Here is a 27,517-nt window from a genome sequence, read left to right as displayed (position 1 = left end):
ACGCTGTGTATTTCTGGCCATCAATGCGAGTGTTTTATTGTGATTGGAATGCTCAATCTCTCTTTTCTAATTTTGTTGGGTAGAAACGAATCCAAAATAGCCACTCAAAAATGTGTTCTGCTCGTTTTGTGTTTTTGTCGCTACCTTTCATTCTTAACACACTCATAGGCTATCAGCTTGCGTTTGCCCTCACGAATGCCTGTTGCTGCTTTCAATTCACTCAAAACAAGTTTCACTCGATTTTTGAATTTATTCTTTCCTGTACAAAGTAAATATAACATGGTCGACGTGATTGTGCAGTCGGTTGGTTGAACAGCCTTCACACTCCCGGAAAACCAAACACCGGAGGACGCCTCACAATATCTGTTTAAAAAAACATTAAATATGTGATAAATAAGTCGCCGAACGGTTGAATATAATTCGCATTCTAGGAAAAAGTTACCAATGTTGGCAAAACGGAGATCATAATAATCTGAATTTTGCTTCGATCCCGGCTCTCTAGTGTACCCACGTGTTTACTTTAAAGTTTATGTAGGAAATTAAGTTGTATCATACATAAAAATATATTTTAACCTTATGCCAATTCAACCACAAGCGGTAAGGCCGTTTCTCATGTTTGACCCTGGAAAAACGTTTTTTAGCTTGTTGAAGACAGGCCTGTACAGTGTACAACTCAGAATATTATGATGACCAAAACAAGAAAAGCAGTTTTGCCGGTCGCATAGTACTAAAGGTGACGCAAAGATTTTAACGTATATTTACAATGCGAATGCGATATAGCTATCCGAGAGTTGGAAACAATAAAACTAGCTTCCGAAGGTCAAGCATCCTAAATATCCTTTCTAAAAAACTCGTTTGAATTATAGGCGCTTAAAAGTTTTATGTTTTTTATGGTAAAAAACTGTTTATTTCTGTCGGCCTAATTGTTTACTTTGTTGCTGTTCCGACATGGAAGCTTTAATCGTGCTGCAAAGAAGGCTTTTATCAGAAAAAAAATAGACTTTTTAGGTCTAATTCAACTGTTAGGTTTAATTTTTACCCATGGAATTTCACGTTTTTATTTTGCGTCATATTAACTGATAACTGTTTGCCTGACTTACCAGATATCCTGCAGAGATATCGGACTTCATAGTTACGACACGTCTGTCTGATGAGTTGAGAGGCGCCCTGGCAGTAAAATCCTTGCTCACGATTCATAATCAGAATGCTGTCGCCGGTGGCAGCAGCTGGTATTCTAGTTCCTACTTCTCTCACTTCAATATTTACTGGATTTCTGCAAAAACACATTTTTTTCGCAAATTGTTTGCAAAACTAAAAATATTTTTATCCTCCATTTTAATGATTTTATAATTAGTGTTTTCGGTGGGATAGCCTACTGTTGGAGACCTTACAGAATGAACAAAAAGCACTTCTCGGCATCAAAATTATGATACAATATTACCTCAACGTGTTTTTTAAATGGTTTCTCCAGTGTTGAAATTAATTATGTCAATGACAATGACTTAATTGCATTTAAGGCACTGTTTTTAAAATGCTTGATTCCAGTCTTTTAGGCATAATGAATTGATTTGGACTTGCTAGTTGTTTCGGGTTTGAAAAATTAGTGACTTTCAAGTGCAATCGTAAATAAATAAAAAATACTAACCGGTATCCTTACGGCATAAATTTGTTAATAAAAGTGTTACAAACCAGACATTTTATTTATTTTTTTTTTCTGGACTTAAGTCCAAGTCAAGTCATTTCTAAAAAATAGCGGTTAGTCACAGCATTGGCATTAGAAACAAGGGTTAAATTAACAAAGAAAAAAAAAAAAATTTGAAACAAGCTCTCTTTCTAAAAAGTTCTGCGGCTAAGTATATGTTACGTGTTCACTAACATATAAAACACCTAAATTAATCAATTTTCATAAGCCAAATCTTACAGTACATTATCATTAAGTTATTTTATGAACAGATAAATAAGGTCTCAGTTTACGCGTTCCAGCCTTCGCTTGCCAAACTTTGGCAGAGATAGATTCGCTACAGTATAGAAATAGGAATTTCGTTTTACGATCCCAGCAAACAGTAATAATACACTTACGGGCAAAATCCAACCGTGCTTCCGACGTAAAAAAGAAACTCCTGGTCGTCGCCGAAAGTTACAGGAGATGGATTACCCTGATTTGACCACCTAGTCCATCTGAATCCTGCTGGAACCGATGGTCTTGTGGGCGTTGGTGGAGTCGGTGGAGTCGGTCGGCATGGTTTCGGTGGATCCACTGGGTCGTCCTTGAGAGGTCCAGATCGAACTAAAAATACCCTTATCAGTTTGCAATGCGTCAAAACGAACCGTGTTTGTGAAACTGTTACGATTTTTTGCTTTTATCATCCAGATCATGAATTTGTAAACTCGACTTAAACGTTAAACATTTGTTTTTTCAAAATCCAGATAGTTAGCTTCGGAAAAACGCAGATCTCGTTTCAAATAGCGCGGTATCGAAATCCAGATCGTGACCAAAATTATTAATAGATTTTGGGTTTTTTACCATAAGTTCATTAACTTACTCTCACGGCAAAGATAGCGGACCCTGTAGTCGCGGCATCTTCGCGACCTCTGATCTTTTCCGCGACAAAGAAATCCGGAGAACACGCCGAATTTCGCAAACACGTTGCCCGTTTCACTTGCTGGTTGCTGCAAGATAATAGATTTGTTGAAAATGCATTTCAACGTAGTGAAAAGTCGAATGGTGTACGACTAACCTATATTTTGCTACGCGAAATAACACTTAGGAAGTATAGCGGCTTTTATATGATTATCATTTTTTCGTTTCAAGTCGATTTATACTCATGAATGTAACGCATTCTAAAAAGTTGTGTTTTGTGATTGTTTATTTAAACGTTGTGTCAAAAGAAGCCCACTATCTTGAAACATTGTGTCCGAAAAATACATTTAAACACCACTTTTAACAACTGTTAATTGATTAAAAAAATGTGTATATACCCCGCGTAGGGTCTGCACTTGTATTGCGATCGGTGAAAGGCATCTGTGCGTTGGTCCGCGAGACTCGTCGTCATCTCTTCCCGGGGTTGACCTGTCTTCCCATTCCGTCCATCTTCCTAAAGTTGCGAGCATGTTATGGGTCTATCTATAGTTATAGCCTACTATAGGATAATTAGGTGATTTGTGGATCTCCCAAATTAGGTGATTCAAACGCCACTCTTTTGTACCATGAAATATGTATTAGTGACTATTATAAAATGAAGCCAACTAAATAGATCAGACGCCATGTTTAACATAAAACACGGTTGGGACTGTCGAAACCCCGGTATATGGCCCCATTAGGTGATTTGGACCACAACGATCGTTTAGATTTTCTCGGGCAGAATAGAGCCTATAATTTCGGCAATACAGCAGAGGATTAAAATATACCTATTTAAAAAGAAACAAGCTTTGTCCCTTAAAATTTCTTAGCGGTAACCTTACGAAATCTATAAAAAAATACTGGTCTCACATCAAAACACCCATTGACACGATTCGCAGTTTGCGTACCTATCTTAACGTCCGCGGGAGGGTAGACAGTCGACTTGAGGGAGCCTGGTGGACACCGGAAGCGCATTTGCTGTCGGCCGTTAACTGTTCGCGTTTCGGACCCTGTCGGCCTCGTACAAACATCGTCGGGTCTATTCAGCTTGAGATGGTCCATCAGTCCGATCGGGTCGAGCTTCTTGTCTTCTTTGCCGATGTTTAGCGGAAAGTATTGGGTCCACTCGAACGAGGGGGAGCCTGCGTAGAGAAGATGTCGCATATCAATTTATTTAATAATATAGGAAACCGTTTTCAATTTTGTGGTCGTTTTCGGCACTTTACTCAATACCAAGCAAAGTAACCTAAAAAACAAATTTTTTGACGTTTTTCCCTTGTACCCTTTCCAATAAGTTTCCCTAAAAGCAGAGTTTTTAACCTCTTTTTCGCGGCGACACAAATACTAAGCTCAAACATAACAGAGAAACGCTGGCGACCAAATTCCCTTCAGTGATTTTCATATTAAGTGAACAAACCTTAAGACAAGTAACATACATGAGTTGCAATTTAATTAATATGAGCCATGCATTCGTATTTCTCCAATAGTTTTCTTGAATTTGAAAGACATTTTGTTTTGCACCGATCTCAGTAATAAAATTTGTAGTCGACTACTTCAGGCGGCAACCAACCAAATCAAACAGCAACCCAATTTTGGGTCGCGACCCTTAGGTTAAGAAGCACTGCCTCAAGGAACGGCTGAATAAGGTCAATGTTGATCTTCAAAGCAATTCAAATATTATCAAAATAAAAAGTAATTTCACTTTACGAAACCTTACCTGTAACAGGCCTTTGAAAGCCATTTTGGTCCCACGCAGAAAGATCAAAATGCCCGTAACTGCTACACGGCTGACGGCTGTTGCCAGGCGTGGTGGTTTGTAAGAACGGGTTTGGTTGTATGCTTCGTGTGGTTTTCATCTGGTCGCAGATAAGGTTCGCCAAGTTAATGCGACGAATGGCTTGAAGTTGTTCTGTAAAAAGCGACAGCTTTAAGAAAAAAGCACAACACTTTATGGCGAAAGGCCCTTGGCAAAGACTTCTTGGGCACACTTGAAAATTAAAGCCAGGCAAAGGGTGGCCTTCAAAAAATCCAAATATGAGTAGGGCTTGCATCAAATAAATAGCAATAAAAAGTTCAACAACTTATTCAACAGAGTCGTTTATGCCCATTTCGCTACTTTTGACACTCAGAGTTGGCCTAAAGAGACCATAACACAAGATCAATGACCGCTTCGGCTAACTGTCATTGTAACGTGCTTTGTCGCCACAGCAATTGGATAAATGTGACGACGACACTAGGGCACAAGAGTAAAATTTTAACTGACCAGGCGTAAAAAAGGTTTGGTCGTCGCCGTTCTCGTACCAGAACCGATCGCCTCTCTTTAGGTCGCGGAACTGGTGTCCGATGATGTAGGCAAAAGTGGGTCCGACCACGCCCCCAGGCACAGAACGCTCCGAAATCGCCCCGATGTAGAGATCCACGTTGTCGACGGCGTTGCTGTAAAGGTTAGGTTTACACTCTCAAATATGCGGCGCCCGGTAAAACGTTGGGACATATATTTGCAGAATTAAGAGTAGCCTACCAGCAGAGCTGCGCATAAACGGTTTAAAATCTTGTTCATATTTTCTATAATTAAACTGAATATATTTAAGTTTCTGGAGTGCTGACATGCAGGCACATGTTTAATATTATAGGCGCTGTCAAGCAGTGTTGTAATGACTTAAGTCACTGTTTTCAAATGACTTGACTTAACTTAAAAGTTGACTTGCTTTTAAAATGACTCTACTTGGGAATTTTATGACTTAGACTGGGACTTCCTATTATAGCAAAAGACTTGACTTGGACTTTTTTGTTTTACAAATAATTGACTGGGACTAATTCGTTGCAAAATGACTTATTTACAAGACTGCTGTCAAGCCTGCGTTAAAATTAAGGGCTTTTAATTTATTCCCTGTCTGCTTTGTGTTTCCACCAGCCTTACTTGTAAAGGTTGCGAAGTCGGTTCCTTCTGTCAATAGGAATTTCGATAAAGTCGTCGAACGTCGTTGCCTTCCTTAAACCGGCCAGTTGTCGCCATTCATTGTACGACGGGATGCCGTGGTCTCTGCCTCTTTGAATATTAATGGAAAGCAAGTCGTGACCAAACGTTCCTGTTAAGAAATAAAATACATGTTTTGCTGATCTCTGTCCTCTCCCCACAATGATACGCGCTTAGTGACCGAATCGTTTTACGCGCATCACGTTGACAAACACGATCGCAAAATAACACATTTTAAGAGTGAAAAATCAACGGGTTGTTACATTGTACATTTTTCGGGTCTCGTGTAGAGTTAGGTGGGTCGTATTGTCGCCTACAATGTTTTTTAAATAAAAAATGAAGGAAAAAAGACTAGCTCGTAGAAGACAGAGGTATAGTTGGGATTTTAAAACATCAATAAAAATTACCCGTCGGTGCAAACAAAAAGTTTTGCATATCTTGCGAGAATGTGGAGTCAAAGGTGAGGGATGATTCGGTGGTGATTCCGCGAATGATCCGATTTGCGCCGTCTCCATTGTGAAACAAAATCGGCTCAGTGTTGAAGAAACTGCATAAGGAAAATATTTTGGTTGATGATTTCCCGCGTTTCAATGGAATACTGTTAGGTATTTGTAGACGAAATAGAAAATCTTTTTTTATGAAGGATGGTTCCCAAAAACTTTGAGCAAAATATACGTCCGCCCGATACCAAATGACTTCTTACTACGGCCATAAAAAGCATTCAATAAATTTAAATCGTATAATGGTAATTATTCCGGATAATTAAGCCTAAATTAGTTTGGGAATGATTAAAGATACCTTCGATTGATAATGCGTTTTATAGTTATCCACATTTTAATGAGAACACGGCAGTGAGTTAACCATTTTTCACTCTAGTGTAGCAAATGTGCCCGAGTTCGTTGTAGCTAAAAAAAGTCAGTTTACCTGTTGCGCAGCGCCAAAGACGGCCCAGTACGATGCCACGATGGAAGGTATGGCACGAAGGTTTCTGAAACGAGTGTGTGACCGAATCTGAAGGCCGCTGTAGAAAATACGTTCGCGAGTGTCGCATCGTACGATGGATCGTATCCCTTCCAGTAACCCTGGAGTTAATCAAACACAGTTGAATGTTTAATACAAGGTATAGACTCGCCCTTATGTAGATTCGGATAAATGGTAGCTGTAAATCGGCTCAGTCACAAGACTAAAATTGGAATACGGTAGACGTCATAATAACACCTACTGTTAAGTAAATACCGGCACTCTATGCCGGCTTAAAATATTTGCACTGACTCATCTGGGTTAGAACAACTTAGTTGCGGATTAGGAACAACGGTTGTAGAGACTCCACTGGAACCAAACCATGTACTACGTTTATTATGTTACCCTGGCCTATACTTAACACGTTGGCCAAAGTGAATTCGTGAAAGTTTACCTGTTGTATCAGTTCAAGCCCAAATCGCTTCATGTAGGTTTGTCCGAGGATTATTGGCAGAAACTCCCTGTAGGTAATTTGTTGATGAAGAGCCGCAACAATCTTTCTGGCTTCCTGTATCACAAAAATTAGTTATTCACTAAAACAGGGCACAGGTTTTATAATAATATATTCTTATGTGAAATTTTCTTTGTACACTGTTCCGTTTTATGAACAAGTTTTTGGTTTTTGATATTCGCATAATTATTATCAGAGTTCACATAAAATGCTTTTGTGGCAAACGGTATCGAAATTGAAATTTTAATTTTTGCTGAAAGACGACAGAATTTAATTTATTGCGCAGTACACTGCAATTATAAACAAATTGTCGTGCAGTAAAGGCAGCAATCAATCCCGTCTTCTTAAATACACAGCAACAAGCCTAACGACCCCTTCGTGCAAAAGTAGGGTAATTATCGTTGCGCGTTTTCCTGCAGATGCAATAATCTATCGTCAGTCGTTTGTTGTCATATTTTAAGGACGTGTGCTTTCCATCCCGTTTCGCGCAAAGAACGTGCCAGCCTAAGTAATTTGGCTGAAAGAGCAAGATTGACCATTTCAAATTGGGACGGCAGTCCTAAAATCGCAGCTCGCGCCATTAGAGGACAAATCAAGCTCGGCAACTACTCACTGTTTCTAAATGGTGCTAATAATGTTATTTTTCACATATCGGTTAACGGGTAATGAGTGTTTTTCGATGACGAAAACAATTTTAACAATGAATTGTTTCCCATCACCTACCATCTCGGCAATTTTCGTAAAATAGCAATGACATGTTTTAGCTGTTCTTTCGGTAAACTCAACATAAGTGACAAATATTACAATAAGGTTGTTACTCGATTTCGGGTTATAGCCGACACACGTGACTAGTCCGCTATCCAACTTGAACTCCTCATACGGACCTAATAAATATAGATAAGGTACTGGGCGTATTTTGTACCCATTTACCTCGATGAGTTTGGTTCTACCCCAGACGGGATTCAATCTGCTGAGTCGCTCCACTAAGTCGTTGTGGAGTCGCAGGAAAAGCGTGTGTAGTGAAGTAAGAGAAGGCACTTCGTTTGCTCTTTCGTCACCTGCAATGACAAAATTAAACTTTACAATAAAATAACCATTCCTTGTTGCTTGCTTTCCATGTGGAAAGAAAACAAATCACAGTATAGCAATTTCTGCGTTTAATTCAGCCCTTATACAAAACACATAATAAATAATGTTAAATGATTTATCACTTTTAAAACCTAATACAAGGGGTGTGCGACTGTGCGTTGGCCAAAGTAAATCAACAGGCAATTAAATTCAAAGATGTTGCGCGGACTCCATGAGATTTATACACGGACCACTAGGGCCACTGAGCCAATTTTGAAAAGCCAGTAAATACAGCTTTACAATATAGAGTCTTTATCTTACCGGCGAAAAAGCAAGGTACGTTTGCAGGCTTGTGAATGGCTCGTGGACAGGCCATGAATTTGGCGGCGTCGTTGTCGTCGATTTGAGAAGTAAGGGGCAATACGGGCGACTCGCGAGGAATGGAAATACCGTGGTCCCGTAAGTTTCCGGTAACCAGTTTTCCAATGGCTGTAAAGGCAGTTCAATAAATACAAAAATGCTTTAACATCGTGAACGTAAGTTATATATAGTTAACACAACTTACACAGAATACAATGATTCAATTTCGCTATCCTTACGTGAATTGGGGTCCTGCAATTGTCTGTAGTGTTTATCATTGTTTCCGTAAACTGTTCCGGCGTCGAGGTAAGAGGTTATATCGTTTCTCTGTTGTCTCACTTTGGTGCTACCTATATTGAATACGAAACATTCGGCACTGTGGTCGTAATGTTTAACAGCTTGATTATGCCGTGAATCACGTACTAAGAAATGTGACTACAAAACTGACAAAACAATTTACCTCGGAACACAATACAAGGGTTTTTAAAGCCAGAACTATTGCGGCTTTAATATTTTCATTGAATTTACCTCTGTTTTCAAACTTAAAAACAAGTGCGTTTTACTGAAATCAGCATTTAATTAAAATTTTACTTACAATGACAATCCGGTACAGGCAATGAGCGTACCAACGGAAGGCATTGTCTTTGTTCACGCTGGAATTGAATGTCTTGTACTCCGAGTGGAATGTTGAAGCAAGCCGGGTCGCGGTTTCCGCAAAAACAATTTACTCCTGTCGAACCTGAAAGACGTTGATAGTTTGATAATCAGATCTGCGTTTTGGTCGCCAAAATGCGTCTGGCCGACTTTTAAACAAACTTATTGCACATGTATGTTGGTTTGTAGGTTGTATTTATCAAGGATAAATAACCAATGAATATATTTTATAGCAGCTTGAAATCAAGGATTGAGCAAACAACTATTAAAAACTGTGTATATATATAGGACTTGTGAATCGCGTATTTGTATACTTCCGTTTACTGATTTTTAATTCTGATGTTTGACACTTGCCGTGTTGTGCTGGTTCCGCCCGTGCACGATTTAAGATAAACAACAACTTATACAAACTCACGTTGAGAGGAAGGCGTGCTTCCCATGTCGTGGTCGATGTACTGGCCCCAGAACGGAAGGAGCTGCGAGAATTTGCTGGAACGCTGGATGGTCGTGTCTTGCATCCCATTTGAAACCTTGCGCGCGGAGGGCAGCGGAATTGCGTTTACGCTGATTCTTGGTTTCCCTGCACGAAATTCGACCGATTAGGTGAGATTAGCTATATAATAAAAATATAGTTCTTGAAAAACATATTTTTACCTCATGCTGTCTGCTAAATTTAACTTACCTCTGCCATCGGCATAGTCAGGAGGCAGCAATCTCTTCAAAGGTTGTTCTGCCGCCCCGCGGCTCCCATCGATCGGGTTGTTGCATGAACCATCGGGACGGTAAATCCTTAAAATTATAAATCGACATGAGAAGGCAGGGAAAACACTTAACGCCGCTTTGACATATTTTATTTGGAATACTATGTAACTACCCTTAAGCTCAAAAGTGCAAGATAACGCTTTTAAACAACTAAAAGCAAATACTAATCGCGATTTTAATCTTCGCGACATTCAGTGATAGGCTATGCGACGCTTATAGGCTACCGCAAAAGGCCTGAGGTATAAATTATTTCTGAATAACCCCTGTGATGTATCTTTATGTGGAAATTTAATTATAGAAGTACGATGTGTTTCATTGGTATTTAATTAAATTTTCCAGCTGAATTGGCCGCGTTTTAATTTAATTTATTTGATTTGAAATTTTGGCGACAATTTATCTATTTCAATATTAAGTTTTTGTTCATAGGAATAGTGAAGTTCACTATTGTAGACGCAACATACGGGATAATGCCCCGGGATACAAGGATTTGAATAGGCTTAGGTATTCATGCTACAGGTCGTCAGAGATGGCATGTCCAAGGACACCTGGGTAAAGAACCGGTGGACGGAGAGGCGGTCAGCAGCACCACAAACAAGATTACATCGCTACATAGACAGCCCTTATGAAGTAACAGGCCTGGACCTTCCACGGCGACAGTGGGTTAATCTTAACCGCCTCCGCACTGGAGTCGGCTGTTTCGGAGCGTCGATGCTGAAGTGGGGCTTGACCGACAATCCAGCTTGCATATGTGGCGCCCAACACCAAACTGTGGACCACATCGTGGAGGAATGTACCACCTACCATCCACCCCATGGGGAACGAGGCCTCAGAGACCTCGACAATGACACTCTGAAATGGCTCTCGTCAACAGAGCTCCGTATTTGACACACGAAAGAAGAAGAAGAAGGTATTCATAATACCCGAGGCCGAAGCTTATTTTATAAATATCCATCCAACGCTAAGGTTGACGTCAATAAAGACAGAGGAACCTAATACACTACGGAACCACTTTAACTTTGTTATTTCAACTCCTCACCTTAGACATGAATTTCAACAGCAAATGCTTAAGTAGGCTAGTTTTATGTAAATTTGACTATTTACAATAAAAATACCAAAGCCATAATATTCGATAAAAACTACATTTCGCAATTTACAGACGTTTCAACAATAACGTATGCCATCAATTGCGAAATGTCGTTTTTATCGAATATTATGGCTTTGATATTTTTATTGAAATTACTGAAAAAAAACGTGTATCGTGTTCCAAAGTTGACTATTTGCGTGTTTAGGGTTTGGCGCCTATATGTTTTCTATAACCCATACAGAGCCTATATAGTACATGACAAGACGGAAGACGTGCAGCCTAAAAACCAACACCTGTAAAAACAGCACGAAAATATTTGCAATTCAAACTCTAATAAGATTTAATTGCGATTTAAACTAAATTGATTGTAAAGAATGAAATGTAATTCTAGTTCAAATTATAGTTTATACCTATTTTTTTCAAGAATTCAGTAATCTAATTTGAGAAAACTAAAATGATCTAAATCTAATTTTAATCTAGTTTTGAAAAACTAAAATGCTCTCTTTTATTTCTAATCTAATTTTACAAAGCTAAAATAAATCTAGTTGTCCAAGTTTGTATGGTGCATGACACGGCGGAAGACATGCTGGACATCGCCTTAATCTTACTTCGTTCCTTCGATGGGGCACGAGGGTTTGTGTGGGCAAGGTGCGAAATCCACATCTTTGGTGTTGATCACGAAACCGGCCACCGCGGGCGTGGGCCGTGGTCCGGCGCCAGGGCGTGGGCTGGACCCGGGTGGTGTTGTGGGGAAATTAAACCCGGCACCTTGCCTTTCTTCGACCGTCGTTGCGTTGTCCGCCGGCGCACGAAAGTTAAATACGAACCTGTCGAACGGATCTGCGCGACAATTACAACGGGCGCTTTGGTAAACGAGTTCTTTTGGCAATATTTGTAGGTTTTTAGTCATAGGGGTAAATATACGGTAAGCGTTTCATAAAGGCGGGTGAGTTCGCAATGCTTTCATCTACTGATCAACCAAAGCAAACCACTTAAAGATTTAAGAAATTAAACATGTTCTAAAGTAGTTTATCTGAAAACGATTTTATTTGATAAAAATGTCACAATTAAAGTCAGAATAGAAGATATCCATTTCGTTTTTAATCTCTATTCTAAATGTATATAGTATCAACAAAACTCACCGAAGGCGACACCCTGTGGGACGTTGGAATTTAAAACAAGAAAAATAAGTAGCAATGGTTTTGGGGTCAGCATCGTAGCCTACGCCTTATATGTTTGATTATAACTGCAATAGAGTAATTGTTAATAAGAACGACGTGGTGTAAGATTCTTTTTATAGGGCCTACCGCAAAAACACAAGAAACTTTTAAAATATTCTAATGACACTGTATTTAATTTAACTGCAACTCTAAAACCTAAAGCAGCCCTGGACTACTACCATTCTAGTAATAAGACTAACTACAGTCGACCCAAATCGCATCGACTCAACGTCAGTTTGCAACACACACACTTCGCTCTTTACAAATTTAAATCTTTCTGTTGATTACAAACGCAAAGAATTGCTTTCTATCTGTGTATTCTGCACAAGTGACTTGCCATACCGAGCGCAAATCGTTTATAACGAGCGTTCGCGGCGCAAAAAAATCTGGCGAGCTGCAGATTTCTATAATTAGCCTAAACCAAAACAAGAGGCATTCGCGGAACGTGGATCGCTTTGCGTCTAAATTTAAATACATGTTGTTCCTTTTGTCACTGCGCTCTTTCGAAACCCAGATCAGACCGGGCGCGTAATTATCGGTCCCAGAGCGGGGAAACTACCCCGGCCAGCAGCCAATAGCTGATGACGTGACATGTTTTGGAGACCCGGCGAACGCTTAAGAGTTGCGGGTTTTTTCGGGCCTCTCTGCTCATTTGCGCGGCGATCTATTTGCGGTTAAGTATAGACTTCCCGCACGGGCGGGTGAAATAATTGCCCCGGTTTATGAGCATTTCGCCAAATTTCCTCGACGCATATATTATTATTTGTTAAATCATTTTTTTGAATAAAATGCGGCAGTAAAACAAAATTCCGGCTGCGCCATTTTAAAGACAGAGCTCACAATGCAGCACCAATGCCCATCCAGGTAAAATAAATCTTTGTTCCCACAGCCTACGACGCTGATGCTTTGTTTTGGCGTGTTTAACTACACATATATAGAGAGGTGATTTATTATGTACTGTTAAGTAGATGGCTGAGATAAGGTCCAACGGTCATATACTAAAAGTCTATATTGTCTTTAGAAAACCGTTTGACTTTGAGATCACGTCAAATATTTGTGAGGCCATATGGTTAACTTATACCACACACAAGGCAGACCAATTAGATTTGCACTTGAATTAATGTCCTCAACTTAATGTCAAACCCGGTTTAATTGCTGCTTAAATAGGATGGTGTAGAGAAAGCCGATGTAACGCGCCATTCGGCCACAAGAGACGCTAACGGCAAACAAAGAAAACTTTCCTTAAGGGATTTAGGGCAAAAATCTCCATATTTATTAAAAAGCGTCCGTCACTTAGTCGTTTTCTCCTATGTTATTTTTAAAAGTTGATTTTAGTGGACATCGCAACTATGTAGTTAATCGATTTTGTTCTACCACTTAAATCGAGGTTATTACAAAATACGCGGAATGTGTTCATCCTGGCCGGCGGCGAGAATTTTAGCCCGACCAAAGCAAATCGTTTTGATGTTATTAAACTAGTATTATACGCAGGCGGTACAGGCGTCTCCAGCTCCAGGAAATCGACTTTAAGGTGACGGACTCGCACTTTTCTTCTACAAAACGTCTCGGGAAAGTTGTTGGCTTTCGGCCAAGGGCTAATCATCTGGTTGACGTCATTTGGTTGACGAGCCCTAAAGTGTTATGATGCTCTTTCACAATTTGCGTAGTGCACTCTTCTGGTGTGCGTAAAACTTACTTGCGCTCGTCATTTGTCCAAATCAATTTGGGCACAGGCTATTAATACACAGCGAACATTTACCGCGTGCGAGGTGGTGGGACGGTTCGTTAAATGCCAAGACAAACACAAACCTAAATTTGCTTCGCTTGCTGTTATTAAAGCCGCAGGAGCCTTGGTCTGTGAACTTGAATACACGCGCAACTTACAGAGTCGATAACGCACACCAATGTCTTCCTATCTGGGGGTTAATTCACAAATATTTATAGGCCTATACCTGTATGTGATTCCTTTAGGCTAGTGTATAGATTTAGATCCGTCTTGCCTTTTAAACTTAAAATCTTATTGGGCCTACCACGCTATGTAATGGTATGCAACTCATACTTTGATTTCATCTTAGTGTAAATCAAATCCTTTTAATGTGTGTTTTTTAATTGAATATCCTTGTCTTCCAACAGCGCGAAAGCTTGCAATCACTTCGAAATTTAGATGAGACCCTGTGCAACAGTATCACACGAAGTGTAAGTTATAGTGTACTGGAGTCACACATGTTTTATCTAAATACCAACAATATAAATAAAGCAAGTTAAAATTTTAAGGTGTTCCGCTTACTTAGTTTACAACTACAACAAACAATTACTTCAGTACATATTGCTAAACGTTTTACGAAACAACTCCCTGGCCTCATTGTTAATCTTTGTCGACTTTGTCTACCTTTAATGGCGGAGTTTATTCCACCGTGTTCCGATCGCGAATGCCGTTCACCGCATGATGTAAACAAATCGCAACATGCCGTTGGGCATCGGCTCTAGATTTTCATAATTTATTATTTTGTAATATAGTCGACTTTTATACTGTGAATTCTATTTCCACTAGAAATTTGAGGTTTGAATAGCCGAATAACAATTCCTCAATATCTCTTCTAAATACCCCAAGGGTATTAAAGAAAAGGTTAAGAATCCCTGTCAAGAATTGTGGAATGTCTTATTTTGTAAATAAACAAATATGATTTATTTCTAAAATAGGACTAATTTAAAGTACATTACCAGCCGTACATTTTTGCTGTTTGGTTTGGATTAGCCTTTACCGACGAGAAATGCCATGATCCAAATATTGTGATAACGACTAAAATTGGATTGAGGATTTTCACCTCGTCCTAGTAAACGATACCGTGTTTTACGTTCACTAGCCCCGAAAGTAGACGATTAAATATACATCGGCACAACAACACTTTAATTTTCTGCGTTCCTGGCCTTACGGAAAGGGCTGTCGTAGACTGTGACGTATTCTACGTCGAAGGACGAGCCGTTCAATTAAAACGTAATCAGCGACATGCCGGAACGTGTTGTTTCTTGTAAATTGGATGTTGGGCGACGGCGGCCATCGTCTGGCCTGCGCTCCCAGCAATTTGGGATAATTGCTGATTGTGGGAGGCCCGCCACCAAAACCGATCGGACCCTTAACTAGCCGAAATGAGCGGCTGCGTCAACTAGTAAATATCCTGGTCGCATAAACAACGCGCATTGTTGAGCGGCGATTACGGCGAAAACGTGACGCGTTCGATTTAATTTGTCGGATATATATTGGCGCGGGGGCAGGTGGACACCACCATTCGCCACTTGGCATCAAGTTTGGAAAAGTTAAGGCTATACAGGCAAAGATTTCACGACAAAATGAAGACATTTCTTGTTCTAAGTCTCTGCTGCGCACTGCTGCATTGCTGCTTCGCCACAGGTAAAACACAAAGTGTGCATACACTAGCGCTGGATTACACGGAAATATGTTATTAGACGTAGTAGGAATATCAAAGCCCATACAGAAGTAGGTATTATTTTGAACGTTTCGAATAACTATTTATTCATTTTCAACATACCATGTTATTAGAGCTTTTCTAAACCATTGTAACCTGGATGTACGATGGCGTGGTAACAGTTTTGCCATATAACGTACATGGTGTTGAAAGCTCACATAGGTCACGTACAACAAGTTTTACCGCCCTAAGTTGGATTTTGCTCTACGTTTACCGCTTTTGGAGTAGACAATTGAATGTTGAAAGGTTGCTAAATATGCAAAGCAGTTTTTCTGCAAACAAAGGTTCCCTTCACCATTTGATCAGCGTTTATTTTTTCTTGTTTACAGAATTTCGACTGACCAATATCGATTCGTTCTTTTCCCGTTTTTCCCGCCGACCGTCGTTGAAGCAGCGCCCCACGAGGCCACCTAGTGACGACATTCCGACAGCGGCAACTGACACGAGCGCTTGCTTCGGCAACCCGGAATGTCCTCCGGTGCACGAACACAAGTAAGTGAATGATAATCCTGGCAATTCACTGTTTGGAGGTTTTTATGACAAATGAAAAAATAACGTTTACTTTGCTTGGCACTATCCTTTAATCTGATATTAGCGATTAAACTCTTAATAGTGTCTATTTTTTTCTGTTTGATTTTACTGCTTATTTACGGAAAGGAGCACGTCAAACTCCTCCAGCAAAGTAACGCCATGTATCATTACAATATGAACTTGTAATACAAGGTTAACCAGAGTTCTGATTTGTACAGATATAGCGTGCCAAGTCGAACTCAGGCGTTATTAGTTTAAAAGCATATGTTTATCAATTTGTTTGTGCAGCGTGTTGCATTTTGAGTGCCCAGAAATACGATGTCTTCATGTCCCCAATCTAAAGATTGCATTTAATATGACAATGTGATTTTTGGGTGGCATTCTTTACCTAACGTGCTTTCTTTGAAACGCAGATTCGTATCGTTCGACGGAACTTGCAACAACCGCGTCGACAAGAACAGAGGCAGGGCGTCCAGGTCGTACAAGAGACTGTTGCCAGCCGCTTACGCCGACAAAACAGGTTCGTTTTGTTTTTTTGAATTTATGCATTTCCGAGTGCAGATTTGCCGTTAAATCGATAGCAGATAATATTAATGCAAGTGAACCCGCTGGAGTTGATCCACAAGTCGCCGAAATGCTATCGTGTAAAACACCCGGGGCGACAATTAGGCGGCCACTAAGCCACATCGTGCCTAATCGAAGCTTAAGCACCTAAACTGTGTTTGCCCACACTATCCTCACAGTGCAGACCTACACAATTTTCGACGGCATCAGTTCCCCCATTAAAATATACATCGCAGCCCACGCACTCCATGTCAGAAGCCAAATTGACGCGTTTGTTTAACACAGGAACGCCACGCGCCCGATCTAATGGCCGGTCCCTGCCCTCTGCTCGCCTCATATCCAGGACAATGGCGGACTCGGTGTCGAAACGCTCGACCTCGGCCACTCACCTTCTTCCACTATGGGGCCAGTACATCGCGCACGACATCGCCAGCACTCCGGTGCTCAACATAGGTGAGCGGCCTTGCCCTATATGGTGGCAGTTTTTTTTATTTGTTGGCTGTATGAAAAGCGTAAAAAATATGCAATGACACACGGTAGTGGTTACCAACCTTGTATTGGTCGCGTAACACCGTTAGTAGCTTTTTACCATGGCTGCATGCCATGCCCAGGTTAAAGAAAGCTTTTTGATAAAATTGACTTGTACTTTTGCCAACAAATAAAAGCAGCTAAACTGCTAAAGTATTCTAAAAAACATTTTTTTTATCGTCAAGGCCTATTTCAAGCAAACTTTTTTACTGCTACAGAATGCGAAGTAACATATAAGTGCTTTTGGGGTGGTGCACGATTTTATCCTTACTTTTAATACATACATATAATAACGTGTAACGCAAAACGATAATATCCAGGCGCAGACGGGCAGCCGGTAATGTGTGATTGCGACGATCCTTCGCCCGAGTGCATCAACATCGAGATCCCGGTCAGCGACGAGCAGCGGCAAAACGAGGGCAAGAAGTGCTTCCAGGTGAAGCGCGCCGTAGCGGTGGCCGACACCAACACCGACAACTGTGAGTACAAACCGACAAATAAGGTAATCAGGTGGAACTATTTAAAGACAAATTGTATTGCAACCTTGACAAGCTTTCTCACCACCGCGCTTCGTCAGTTCAAAGTAGAAAATCATTATATAGTGCCACCTGATTAACCTAGTTAGAATGAGAGAAACACGGCCATTTACAATCCGACAAATAAGAAGGATGACAGTGGAATAATAACGGGTGGGTAACAGGAGTTTTGGAAGTGACTAATGGCAAAAACGTATGTGATTGTTATTTTCCCCAAGTTTTTATTGTTATGTCCACCTCCAGCTTATTTATGTTTTTTTTTCAGTTAAAACTGACGTAGGCTACTAACATTAATAATAATCTAAAATTCCCTGCTTTGTTAATCCAATCTTGTTGCTGCAAAACTGACGCTAACTAAGTGATTTGAGAACAGAAGTCTGTCAAATTCATATAAATTACTGGCCAAAATTTTGGTAATGGTTTCAAAAAAACATTCAGGGCAAAGATAAAAACAATTGTTAATCAAATGTTGGTAGCAATTATGACCTATAAAGATGTCAATATTAATCCCGAAATTTCGCTTCCAAAAACTGCAAGTCGAATTTTACAAATGTGCTGACCTGTTGTTTGCATGGTTGTTGTGATATGGCTGAAGGCGAGGACATTATAGACCACTTTGTTTTGCATTTTCTTTCGTTACATAACACAAACCGGGTTCATATTAATTCTAGAGCGCTTTTAAAGTAGTATACCTGAAATGTTGGCATTTAAACCGTAATTTTTTAACCTCAGGCGATACGACCGTGAGGCAGCAGCTGAACCAGATCACCGGTTATATAGACGTCGGAACCGTTTACGGCAAGTCGGAAGAACACTTGAGGGCGCTTCTGGACCCTGAGTCAGGTATCTACCACACTACTTATATTATTACACACTTTATTTTCCTTTGTACATTTCACACAACATGGAAATTAGAATTTTCTTCACCGGGCAACATATCAATAGATAAAACTTTTCTTCTGATGTAAATGAAGTTATTATTCAACCTTACGGCAGCAGATACCAGCTGACCTCATTTGGGTAAACAATTAAAACGATTTCGTTAGCCAGTTTTAGTACTGTAAAAATAGTGGAATAATTGTCCATGGTGTTATGATGACCTTTGTTGATACGAAATGATTAAATGAACCGTATTTTGTAGTAGTGCGGTTTCAGGTTTAACGTTTTACAATTATAGCCAATCAATTTCGTGTCGAAATTTAACCGCATGTTCGGCCAGAGCCGACTGGGATGTCTTTTTGTGACGGTCATTGCGCTTACGTTTTAGTTTTCTCGTATGAAAGGAAAAGTTAGTTTCCCCTATGAAGGTCACAAAGCAAACCTTCCGGGAAATTCATAAACTGCTGCTCGATGATTCTTCGATTAGATGAGATATTTCGGCTTTCATGATTGATTATAAAGATTGGGGGCGTTACATCTAAACGTGGGCCTAGAATTTGTGTATTGTTTTATTAGAACGTCCATTCCGATTGCAATACGCCGTTTGGGTCTATCTGAAGTTTATTCCCATCAACCGTTTTGTTGTTTTATTGTGCAGAAATCGGCGAACTGAAAGTTCAAAAGTTGAGGTACCACGGCAAGGTCCCGCATCTTCCCCTGCAAAGCGAGGTCAACAACACGATCGCCAGAGAAACGTCGTGTCCGATCGCAATCCACAAACCCAAGGACGTGCCCTGCTTTGTTGCTGGTGAGCATGTAGTTAATTGCTAGTATAGAGTTAATAGACATTTTCCGTTGTCATTTAAAAACGGTAAACGATTACAAGTTTCCAAATCTGTTCAGCCGAAATCGAATATTTAACCTCAGTTTTTTTTCAATTTATTTTACAAATAAAATCTATAATTTTATTAGAACTTTTTTTTTATTTTTACACAAAGACCGTCTTACGAAACGGTATACACTTTGCCTTGCCAATCTAAAATAACACTCTTGACATCAGCATGGGGATATTGAACACTTTTATCAGCAGGTTATGTCATCAGAAAGTTTGGTATTTGGTTACGTTTTTTTGCTCTCGAACGCTTAAGAACATGTTGGAAAAGTATTGCTGCTTCAGATTGATAACGAGTTTGGTTTTCAACAGGCGATACTCGAGTGAATGAGAACAGCGCCCTGGCCACTCAGCACACCATTTGGATGATCAAGCACAACCAGATTGCCAGGCACCTCCATGAGATAAATCCCGAGTGGGGAGGCGGCCTCATATTCAAGGTTGGTTGACACTTAGGAATCTCGAAACCTGCTACTTTACAGTAGACAAAACACTTTTCCATCCTACTTAAGAGTCAATGCTGGCCCTTAACAATATATATACGTTTGGTCGAATCCCGAGGTTCTCAAATTGCGAGACCTTGGTGCGTCGTTTCAACATAAAAAACCGTCGCAACGATAGTATCTAAACCCAATGACAGTAATAAAATACTGGGAAATATTGCTCTTCAGATATGTGCATTCAAAATCATCGTTACTAAAGCTACAATAATTTAATTGATTTTGTGATATAAATATACAAATAAACAAACAAAAAAAATTGTTTCACGCTCCATGTGCCGAAGTGGCAGAACGAAACGTTTGAGAATCACTGGTCTGACTCGGTTTATTTTAGGTTGATAAATTTGTTTATCCATTTAATTAAATTTTGTGTTTTGTTACAGACAGCGCGATCAATCGTGACGGCTTTGCAGCAGATCGTGACGTACGATCACTTTTTGCCAGTCGTCCTCGGGCCGAAGGTTATGGAACGCTTCCAGTTAAACCTTGTCAAAAAGGTGGGTACACATCAACCGATATTGTTACGCATTGCTCTCTTCAACGATTAACCGAGGTTAAGAGCCATACAAAGATATAGTCGTAAAGTGTCCGAAAATTAATATTTTTGTTTTGAACGACATGTGTGTCTTTGAATATGTTTGTTGCTGCCAGGCATTGTTTCAATGGTACAATTGTGTGTCTTTGTCAAACCGCAAAACAAAATTTTACGAGAATTTGTATTTTTTCTTTTAAACTCTAACGTCTTTGAACAAAGTTATTGTCAGATTACCCAAAATCTCGTTACAGAAGACAGGTGTAGGTACCTATAATAGTAGTTTTAAAACATAAATACTCAAAGGCAGTTTACTTTACGCAGGGCCTGTGGTACGGTTACGACGCGACTTACGACGGAACGACGGCCAACGTTTTCGCGACTGCCGCTTTCCGCTTCGGCCACAGCATGATCACGCACCGGCTTACTAGGCCCAAGCCGAGCTGGAATGAAGAACAAGGAAGGCCTATGACACTTCGCGAAAGGTATTTTTTTGCATTTTACGTGTTTAAGAAAAATTCGGCGGCGAATACCCAACTTTGTTGGACATGTTTGCGCGTTTTGAGTTATCGCGATCATTGAAATGTCGTTTTCGGTTGAGCCGTGGATCTAACGCAATCTTTATAACAGGGGTGTGGCAACTTACGGCCCGCAGGACAAATTCGGCCCGCCAACGCAAATAATCCGGCCAGCGACCTATTTTACAAACTGGACACGAGGCCATTCTTTATATTTTTTGGCTGATTCAACTACGAAAAAGCAAATATTTTTTTGCGCTTTGCGTTAATCTTGATCCTCCATTGAGTGTAAATCGCAAAATATCCTAGTTTTATCCCTGATTAACTGACGTTGCGGTTAGAATAAGATGCGTAAAGTCCCTATAGAAAATGCTGCCCACACCTGCTCCACAAAATACAAAACTACGACGAAACCTCGGTTATCGTTAATGGAGTAGGCCTATAGTTAAATTCATTTAATTTACAAACCATACATACAAGGTCTATACACGCAAAACTTTTCTATCAATACCTTCGGTCAAAGTTGTGTATAGGTTATTCATATTGATTTGTCATGAGGCATAATTCATGATTGAATGTGTTATTTTTAGTTTAAATTGGCATATGCTTAGTTTAATTGGCATATGCCAATTAAAACCAGACTCGTACATAGAAAAAAATAATCACTTGTGGTCTACCGATTCGGTGATATTGTTATAACAAGAGTTGTTTTCCGTGATTGGTAACTAAATATATCTATATTTGCGCCACATTGACCATCATATTAACATACTATAATCGTTGTTTAATTTAATTTAAAAAACAACACTCTTTTCAGAAACCTGGCGCAATTCCATTACAAAAATTATCGTGTTTCTTTATAGTTTCTTCAACACCGAACCGTTCCTGAACGAGACTGGTGGTGGAATGAACGCGATCGCCCGTGGATTCACCAAGGATCCGGCCATGCACGTCGATTCAACCTTTGTTGAAGACTTGGGAAACTTTCTCTTCGCTGAGCCTGGTATTAAATATACAGCGCCATTGTTTTCCCAATATAGTAGTATAGTAGGAATGGTAAACTTTCCCTTGTATCAAACTTCAGAGTTAGTTTTCGCCGATGGCAATTTTCATAAAGAATTTAAATCGAATGTTAGGCATGTGACATTCAGGCAAAATTTGCATAAGGAAGCCACATTGCCATGGATTGAAAACGTAGCGCACGGAATAAGAGAGATATTAGCTGCAGTCGACATTTAACCATCAATTATCCCGAAGGGCAATATGGCTTGGACCTGATGGCGATCAACATACAGCGAGGTCGCGACCACGGCATTCCGTCCTACAACGAATGGAGAGAATTCTGCGGACTGAAAAAGGCGCGAAGCTTCAGCGACTTGGATGAGATCGAACCAGAATACCGGGAAAAGCTTCGCAGACTTTACGGGTATGAATTTTTCACTTTTTTGTCCGGAACAACGTCATAAAAACGTGTACTGCATGCTTAAGGCAAGCTAGCAGACTCAGTTAATCGGTAAGAAAAATATTACACTCAATACTAAACATGAGCAGTTTACTGATTTAGTGAAATCACTCATAATACAAATCAAACTAATTCTTTATAATTTTGGCGTTTATATGTTGTGGATTGAAAAAAACTTATTGTACATGTTTTTCTACAAACGATTGGTTTAATGTAAATGACAATAACATGATGGCTATGTTTTTTTATGGAGGGAAATAAAAAAGTGTTAAAGCTAGCAGTGTGTTGCGTATTGCAACATGAGATGGTGCTACAATCGTGCCATAACATTACTTCACGCATGGCCTTCATAATTTGGGTTTAAGGAATTATGCGTATAGACAAACCCTTAGTGTTTGAATAGGCGGAGATCGTAAAACTCATAATAAAAGTACTTTTCGGTTTTATGCAGAACAATCTAAAATAGCCCAAAGATGTTGACAAGTCTGATCTACAAAGTTAACCCCCTCTGCTTTTTCGCAGCAACGTCGACGACATTGACCTGTTTATCGCCGCGATATCGGAGACGGCGGTAGAAGGAGGCGTGATCGGCCCCACCTTCGCCTGCATCATCGGATACCAGTTCAGGGACATCAGGAAGGGCGATCGATTCTGGCACGAGAACGGCGGTGTTTTCCAGTATTTTACCGAAGGTACTTTATAGAACACTGGTAAATATAGTGGTACAATAAACTGGGAAATTCCCTGTGCCCTAAATTATTTAATAAATGAATTGACTTTCTTTGAGGGCATGACTTGGGAGTCAACATTTTTGCTTTTTGCCTAGTTAGCTTCGAGGAGCAATTTAAGTTGCAATTACGCTAAAAAGTTAGTAAAATAGAGTTTTTGACCTGTGTTTTTAAATGTCCTTCGTCGACGGCTCGAGGCTGGCCTTGGCGGCGACCCTGTGAAAAATAACCGGAAATTTGAGTTGTAATTTATTGGTTTAGTGTAGCCTACCTAGAGTTCGTGACTTGACTGGACTTTATCAAGTAATTTTGTAAAAAGGTTTGTAAGCGACTCAAGTCATTTTAAACCCGCGGCTTTTCAAATTGATTTGCTCATTTGCCTGTCCTGTCTAAACTCCGCGCTCTGTCGACGCGATTTATCATTCATGTTTACAAAACCCACTTGTCACGACTATAGCGACTGACTGACCCATATTTCACTTCGTGTTCGAAACAGACCAGCTGGCCAGCATCCGGGCGACCAGTTATTCGAGAATCCTGTGCGACATTGCGCCGGACATGCTGAGCGTGCAAGCCAATCCGATGCAGATCGTTTCGAGCGACAATCCCCGGAAGTCCTGCTCCGACTTTCCCACGCTCGACTTGGAGGCTTGGCGCGACGGCGCTCCCGTGCGCTACCATGCGGACGGCAGGGAGAACGAGGAGAAAGGTATAAAGGGATGACGTTTTTTACTTGTTCGACAAATAGCGAAATCTCCCGGTTTGAGTATTTAAAGCATAAAGTTGAGTTTTCAACTATTTTAATAAAGCCAAAACAATAAGAACTTTAAAAGTTTTCTTGGCTATATGTTGTAAAGTTACTATTCGCCGTCGTCATTTCGATTCACATCGATACATAACGCTAATCTTTTTGTACCACAGAACTATTTATTCACATTTTATAAGAACATCCTTTTTTAACTATGCTGATTACAACGGTTATAAGGAGTTTATTCAGGGGCAGTAAGTTTCAATCCTGCAGAATGATTTTTTTTAAATCAACCGTTTCATTTTTTTCAATTGATATCTGATGACTGTTTAAATTTATTAGCGTCCTTGTTATTTATAAGTACAATTAAATAGTAGTTTAACTAGGAGTAAAATTATTATGACAAATTGATGATTGGGTTTAATTCACCGAGTATAAACCAATATTATTCCGCTCGCAGATTCTCAGTGGACTGCCTGGTTTCCAACTTCCACCAGGGGCGCTGTTAAGCTGACTGCCGCGGAAACGCTGAATCATCTGCTGCGTCACCGTCCGGACGAGGTGTGCAACCAGGTGCTTGACACCGAGGAACGATTGGTAAACGACAGGGTGCAAGTTCGCTACCAGTGCCCACCTGGTCTTATAAGGATCTCCGATTTCCCGCGCATCGAATCTGAAGAAGGTTGGTGAACTGAGGAATATTTGCACGTAAAAAAACAAACAAAAACGTTATTTATCCGTTGTGTAAAATGGCCCCAAAATTATACCGCCACGTTGCCCTAGGGGCATAAAATGTAAACAGGGGGGCGAAGAACTCATAAAGAAGACCACACTGGCAGCATTTTTATTTATTTTGCCTTTTTGCACTGTATATAGGCTAACGCAGATATTTTTAACCCCTTTGAAATGTATATAACGCAGACAAGATAAATGCAATGATACTTTATTTTTTTGTTTTATATCCTTTGTATAATAGCACTTAACATAATATGCAATTTGTTAGAACATTTTTCGAAACGTACTTTTCCAATGTGTAAGTCATATTTTACTTTATTTTATTTAACGCGGACCAAACCTATAAGGGTATCCATTATCAACGCCATGAGTCTGTAAATAAACGTTGGGCAACTATTATTCGTAGTTTTCTGGACTCGGTGGTCCGACAAATCGACGCCATCCCGCAGTAGAAAGGACGACGACGAACTGAGGGTTTCGGCAACTGAAACTTGTTTTAAACCAATTGCAATTCAAGCCCAAACCGTCCAAGGAGTAAGTCATATCGTTTGAAACAAGAACACTGCTATTGTGCTTGCATCAAACATACCAGGCGTTTCAAATTTACAAATAGTATTACCTTCCTTACATTTGATTATTGTTTTTCTATAGGTTCCAGCAAGAGAAACTGGCGACGTGTTTGCCGAGTTCAGCGCCCAAATGGGACTGCTGTGTCGCGGCGCCCATCAGACTGCTGGAAATTGCCAAGACTACCGCGTCCGATACTTGTGCAGAAAAGGAGAAGGTATTGATTTCGGTTATCATTATATATTTACAATCGCTATAGTCCTTGAGTTATCCGGCCCGCGATAGTACTTAAGTTCGATTTTCGGTTATCATTCTATATTTACACTCCATTTAATATGTGTAACCTTTGAGCATACATAATTTGAACAATTTAACAATAAGGTGTTTTCGCATATCCAGTTTGTTACACTAAACGTTTTCGATAGATACCCCAGTAGCTGTAGTCACCACCCCTCCAACCACGACCGAGGCCCCCCAACAGGGCTCCACCTGGTCAGCTTGGATAAGCACGGACACAGCTGACGTCACCGGCGACATGGAATATCTGTACAGGGCACGAAGGTGGAACAGGGGTATTTGCAGGTAAATAATGCTACATTAGCATGCTATAAATACTTAGCTTACTATCACCCGGCCAACGTCAGCAATCCCAAGTGGTCCATAACAGCTAAATACGTAGTATGTTGAGTTTTCGTTATCCTTAACAATAGCTATCTATAGCTGTATGTATGCTAAAAAGTTGACTTAAGCTTAGCTTGCGATGAAAACTAAATTATTTAAATGATAGCTGCACACAGTATTTTTATCAGACGTTTAATGAAATTTTATTCCATTTGAAAATTTCCGGCTCCGTTTAGGCTTTCTCGGCCGTTTTACACGTAAAACAGTTGCTAATAAAATGATTGTCAAACTGTTAATAGTAAAATTACTTGACTTGCTGCGACAATGTCGTGCACTACTGCACTAATACTTAAACGACTTTATCGCAAATGACACGGCTGTTAATCAGGTCGTTTCAAAACGACTTGTACAACACTGGTCACTGGTATTAACCTCCGAATTTGTGTTGCAGCCGCCCCATCGGCATCGAGGCCCGAACAGTTCGCGGTCATGTGCCGGCATCGCAAACCGGCGAAATCACCAAGTCAAGTCCCCGCACCGGATTCCGCTGCACCAACCACGAACAGTCCGACAAGATATGCGAGGACTACGAAGTGCGCTACCTGTGCCCGGCAGCCGCAATTCCTTCTTACGGTAAGAATAAAGGCCTGATCGCTGCTTGGTCGTAATTAAAAAGGGAATCGAATGTCGCGAGCCTTCTAGCCCTTTTTAGTTTATGCTATAGCTTGGTTGTTCCTAGGATTGACGCTGTAATGTATATAATTATAGCTAACCATTAACGTTTTTATATTTCAGTGACTAAGCAAAAGACGGAAATGTGTCAAAAGTACAATCTATGTTGCAGCAGGGGATAACTATGTCGATAGTGGATGAAACAAAATAGGTGTATTATTACAGAATTACCTTATAAACTTGAATCGATCAATATCTTGCGTATTTATTATATCGCCAATTTGTCACCCGCTTATTGCTGGCTATAATGTCGTCGGTTGTTATTAGAATAACTCTTACCTCATAGATTCTTTCACGCGTTGTTCTTTAACGCAGGACTTCGTATAAATCATGTTTTACCACGTCATGACATGTCCGATTGCCTGTCGATATTTAAATATGACGCTGATTTTCTTGTAGCCTGCCTAAACGTGATGAGTTCCTTTTCCGGTGCGAAATCGAATTGGAAGTTGTAACTGTTCTAGAGTTTTTGACTTGAAAAAAAGGTTATTAGGCTACTTCGAATGTTAGAAAATTGTAATCCACATTTGACTTTCTCGAGTAAACGTATTTATATTAGGCATATGAACTTTTGTTGTTTAATAAATATAATTATTAGGGTACGAGTAAGTGTATGCTCAATACGACGCAAATCATTTATCGCTGTCTTTGTTGTATGAAATACCTCGACCGATCTTTCTGGAATAAAATGCCGAAGTCGACAAGCAATGGCGTTCAAATAGCTTTACCAGACCGTGAACTTA

The 27,517-nt window shown here is 40.1% G+C and overlaps 2 protein-coding genes across 2 annotated transcripts; one reads left to right on the top strand and one right to left on the bottom strand.

The window, feature by feature from the left end:
- Positions 1–235: 235 nt before the first annotated feature.
- On the bottom strand, positions 236–12,211 carry LOC146161165 (myeloperoxidase-like). Its single transcript, XM_083384770.1, has 20 exons — positions 12,139–12,211; positions 11,605–11,836; positions 9,833–9,939; positions 9,566–9,730; positions 9,092–9,235; positions 8,736–8,846; positions 8,458–8,625; positions 7,999–8,126; positions 7,012–7,125; positions 6,522–6,679; positions 6,005–6,144; positions 5,541–5,709; positions 4,884–5,056; positions 4,338–4,529; positions 3,529–3,762; positions 2,980–3,095; positions 2,544–2,670; positions 2,080–2,287; positions 1,101–1,273; positions 236–363 (listed from the first exon to the last, which is right to left on the bottom strand). Exons 1-20 carry the CDS (start codon positions 12,209–12,211, stop codon positions 320–322), a joined length of 2,976 nt encoding a protein of 991 aa, XP_083240896.1. The 3' UTR covers positions 236–319.
- A 3,353-nt stretch (positions 12,212–15,564) lies between these two features.
- LOC146161164 (lactoperoxidase-like) lies at positions 15,565–27,240 on the top strand. The gene is made up of 20 exons (XM_083385096.1): positions 15,565–15,625; positions 16,031–16,193; positions 16,646–16,752; positions 17,082–17,249; positions 17,645–17,803; positions 18,593–18,703; positions 19,398–19,547; positions 19,944–20,071; positions 20,515–20,628; positions 20,988–21,148; positions 22,045–22,184; positions 22,439–22,607; positions 23,166–23,335; positions 23,868–24,080; positions 24,580–24,801; positions 25,261–25,388; positions 25,506–25,638; positions 25,847–26,003; positions 26,494–26,675; positions 26,838–27,240. Exons 1-20 carry the CDS (start codon positions 15,565–15,567, stop codon positions 26,894–26,896), a joined length of 2,895 nt encoding a protein of 964 aa, XP_083241222.1. The 3' UTR covers positions 26,897–27,240.
- The last annotated feature ends 277 nt before the right edge of the window (positions 27,241–27,517 follow it).

This window comes from Ascidiella aspersa, chromosome 3 (assembly GCF_963924565.1).
Source record: "Ascidiella aspersa chromosome 3, kaAscAspe10.2, whole genome shotgun sequence".
NCBI lineage: Eukaryota > Metazoa > Chordata > Ascidiacea > Phlebobranchia > Ascidiidae > Ascidiella > Ascidiella aspersa.
Note: the sequence above shows the minus strand (reverse complement) of the source record. Positions and strands in the feature narration are given on the sequence as shown.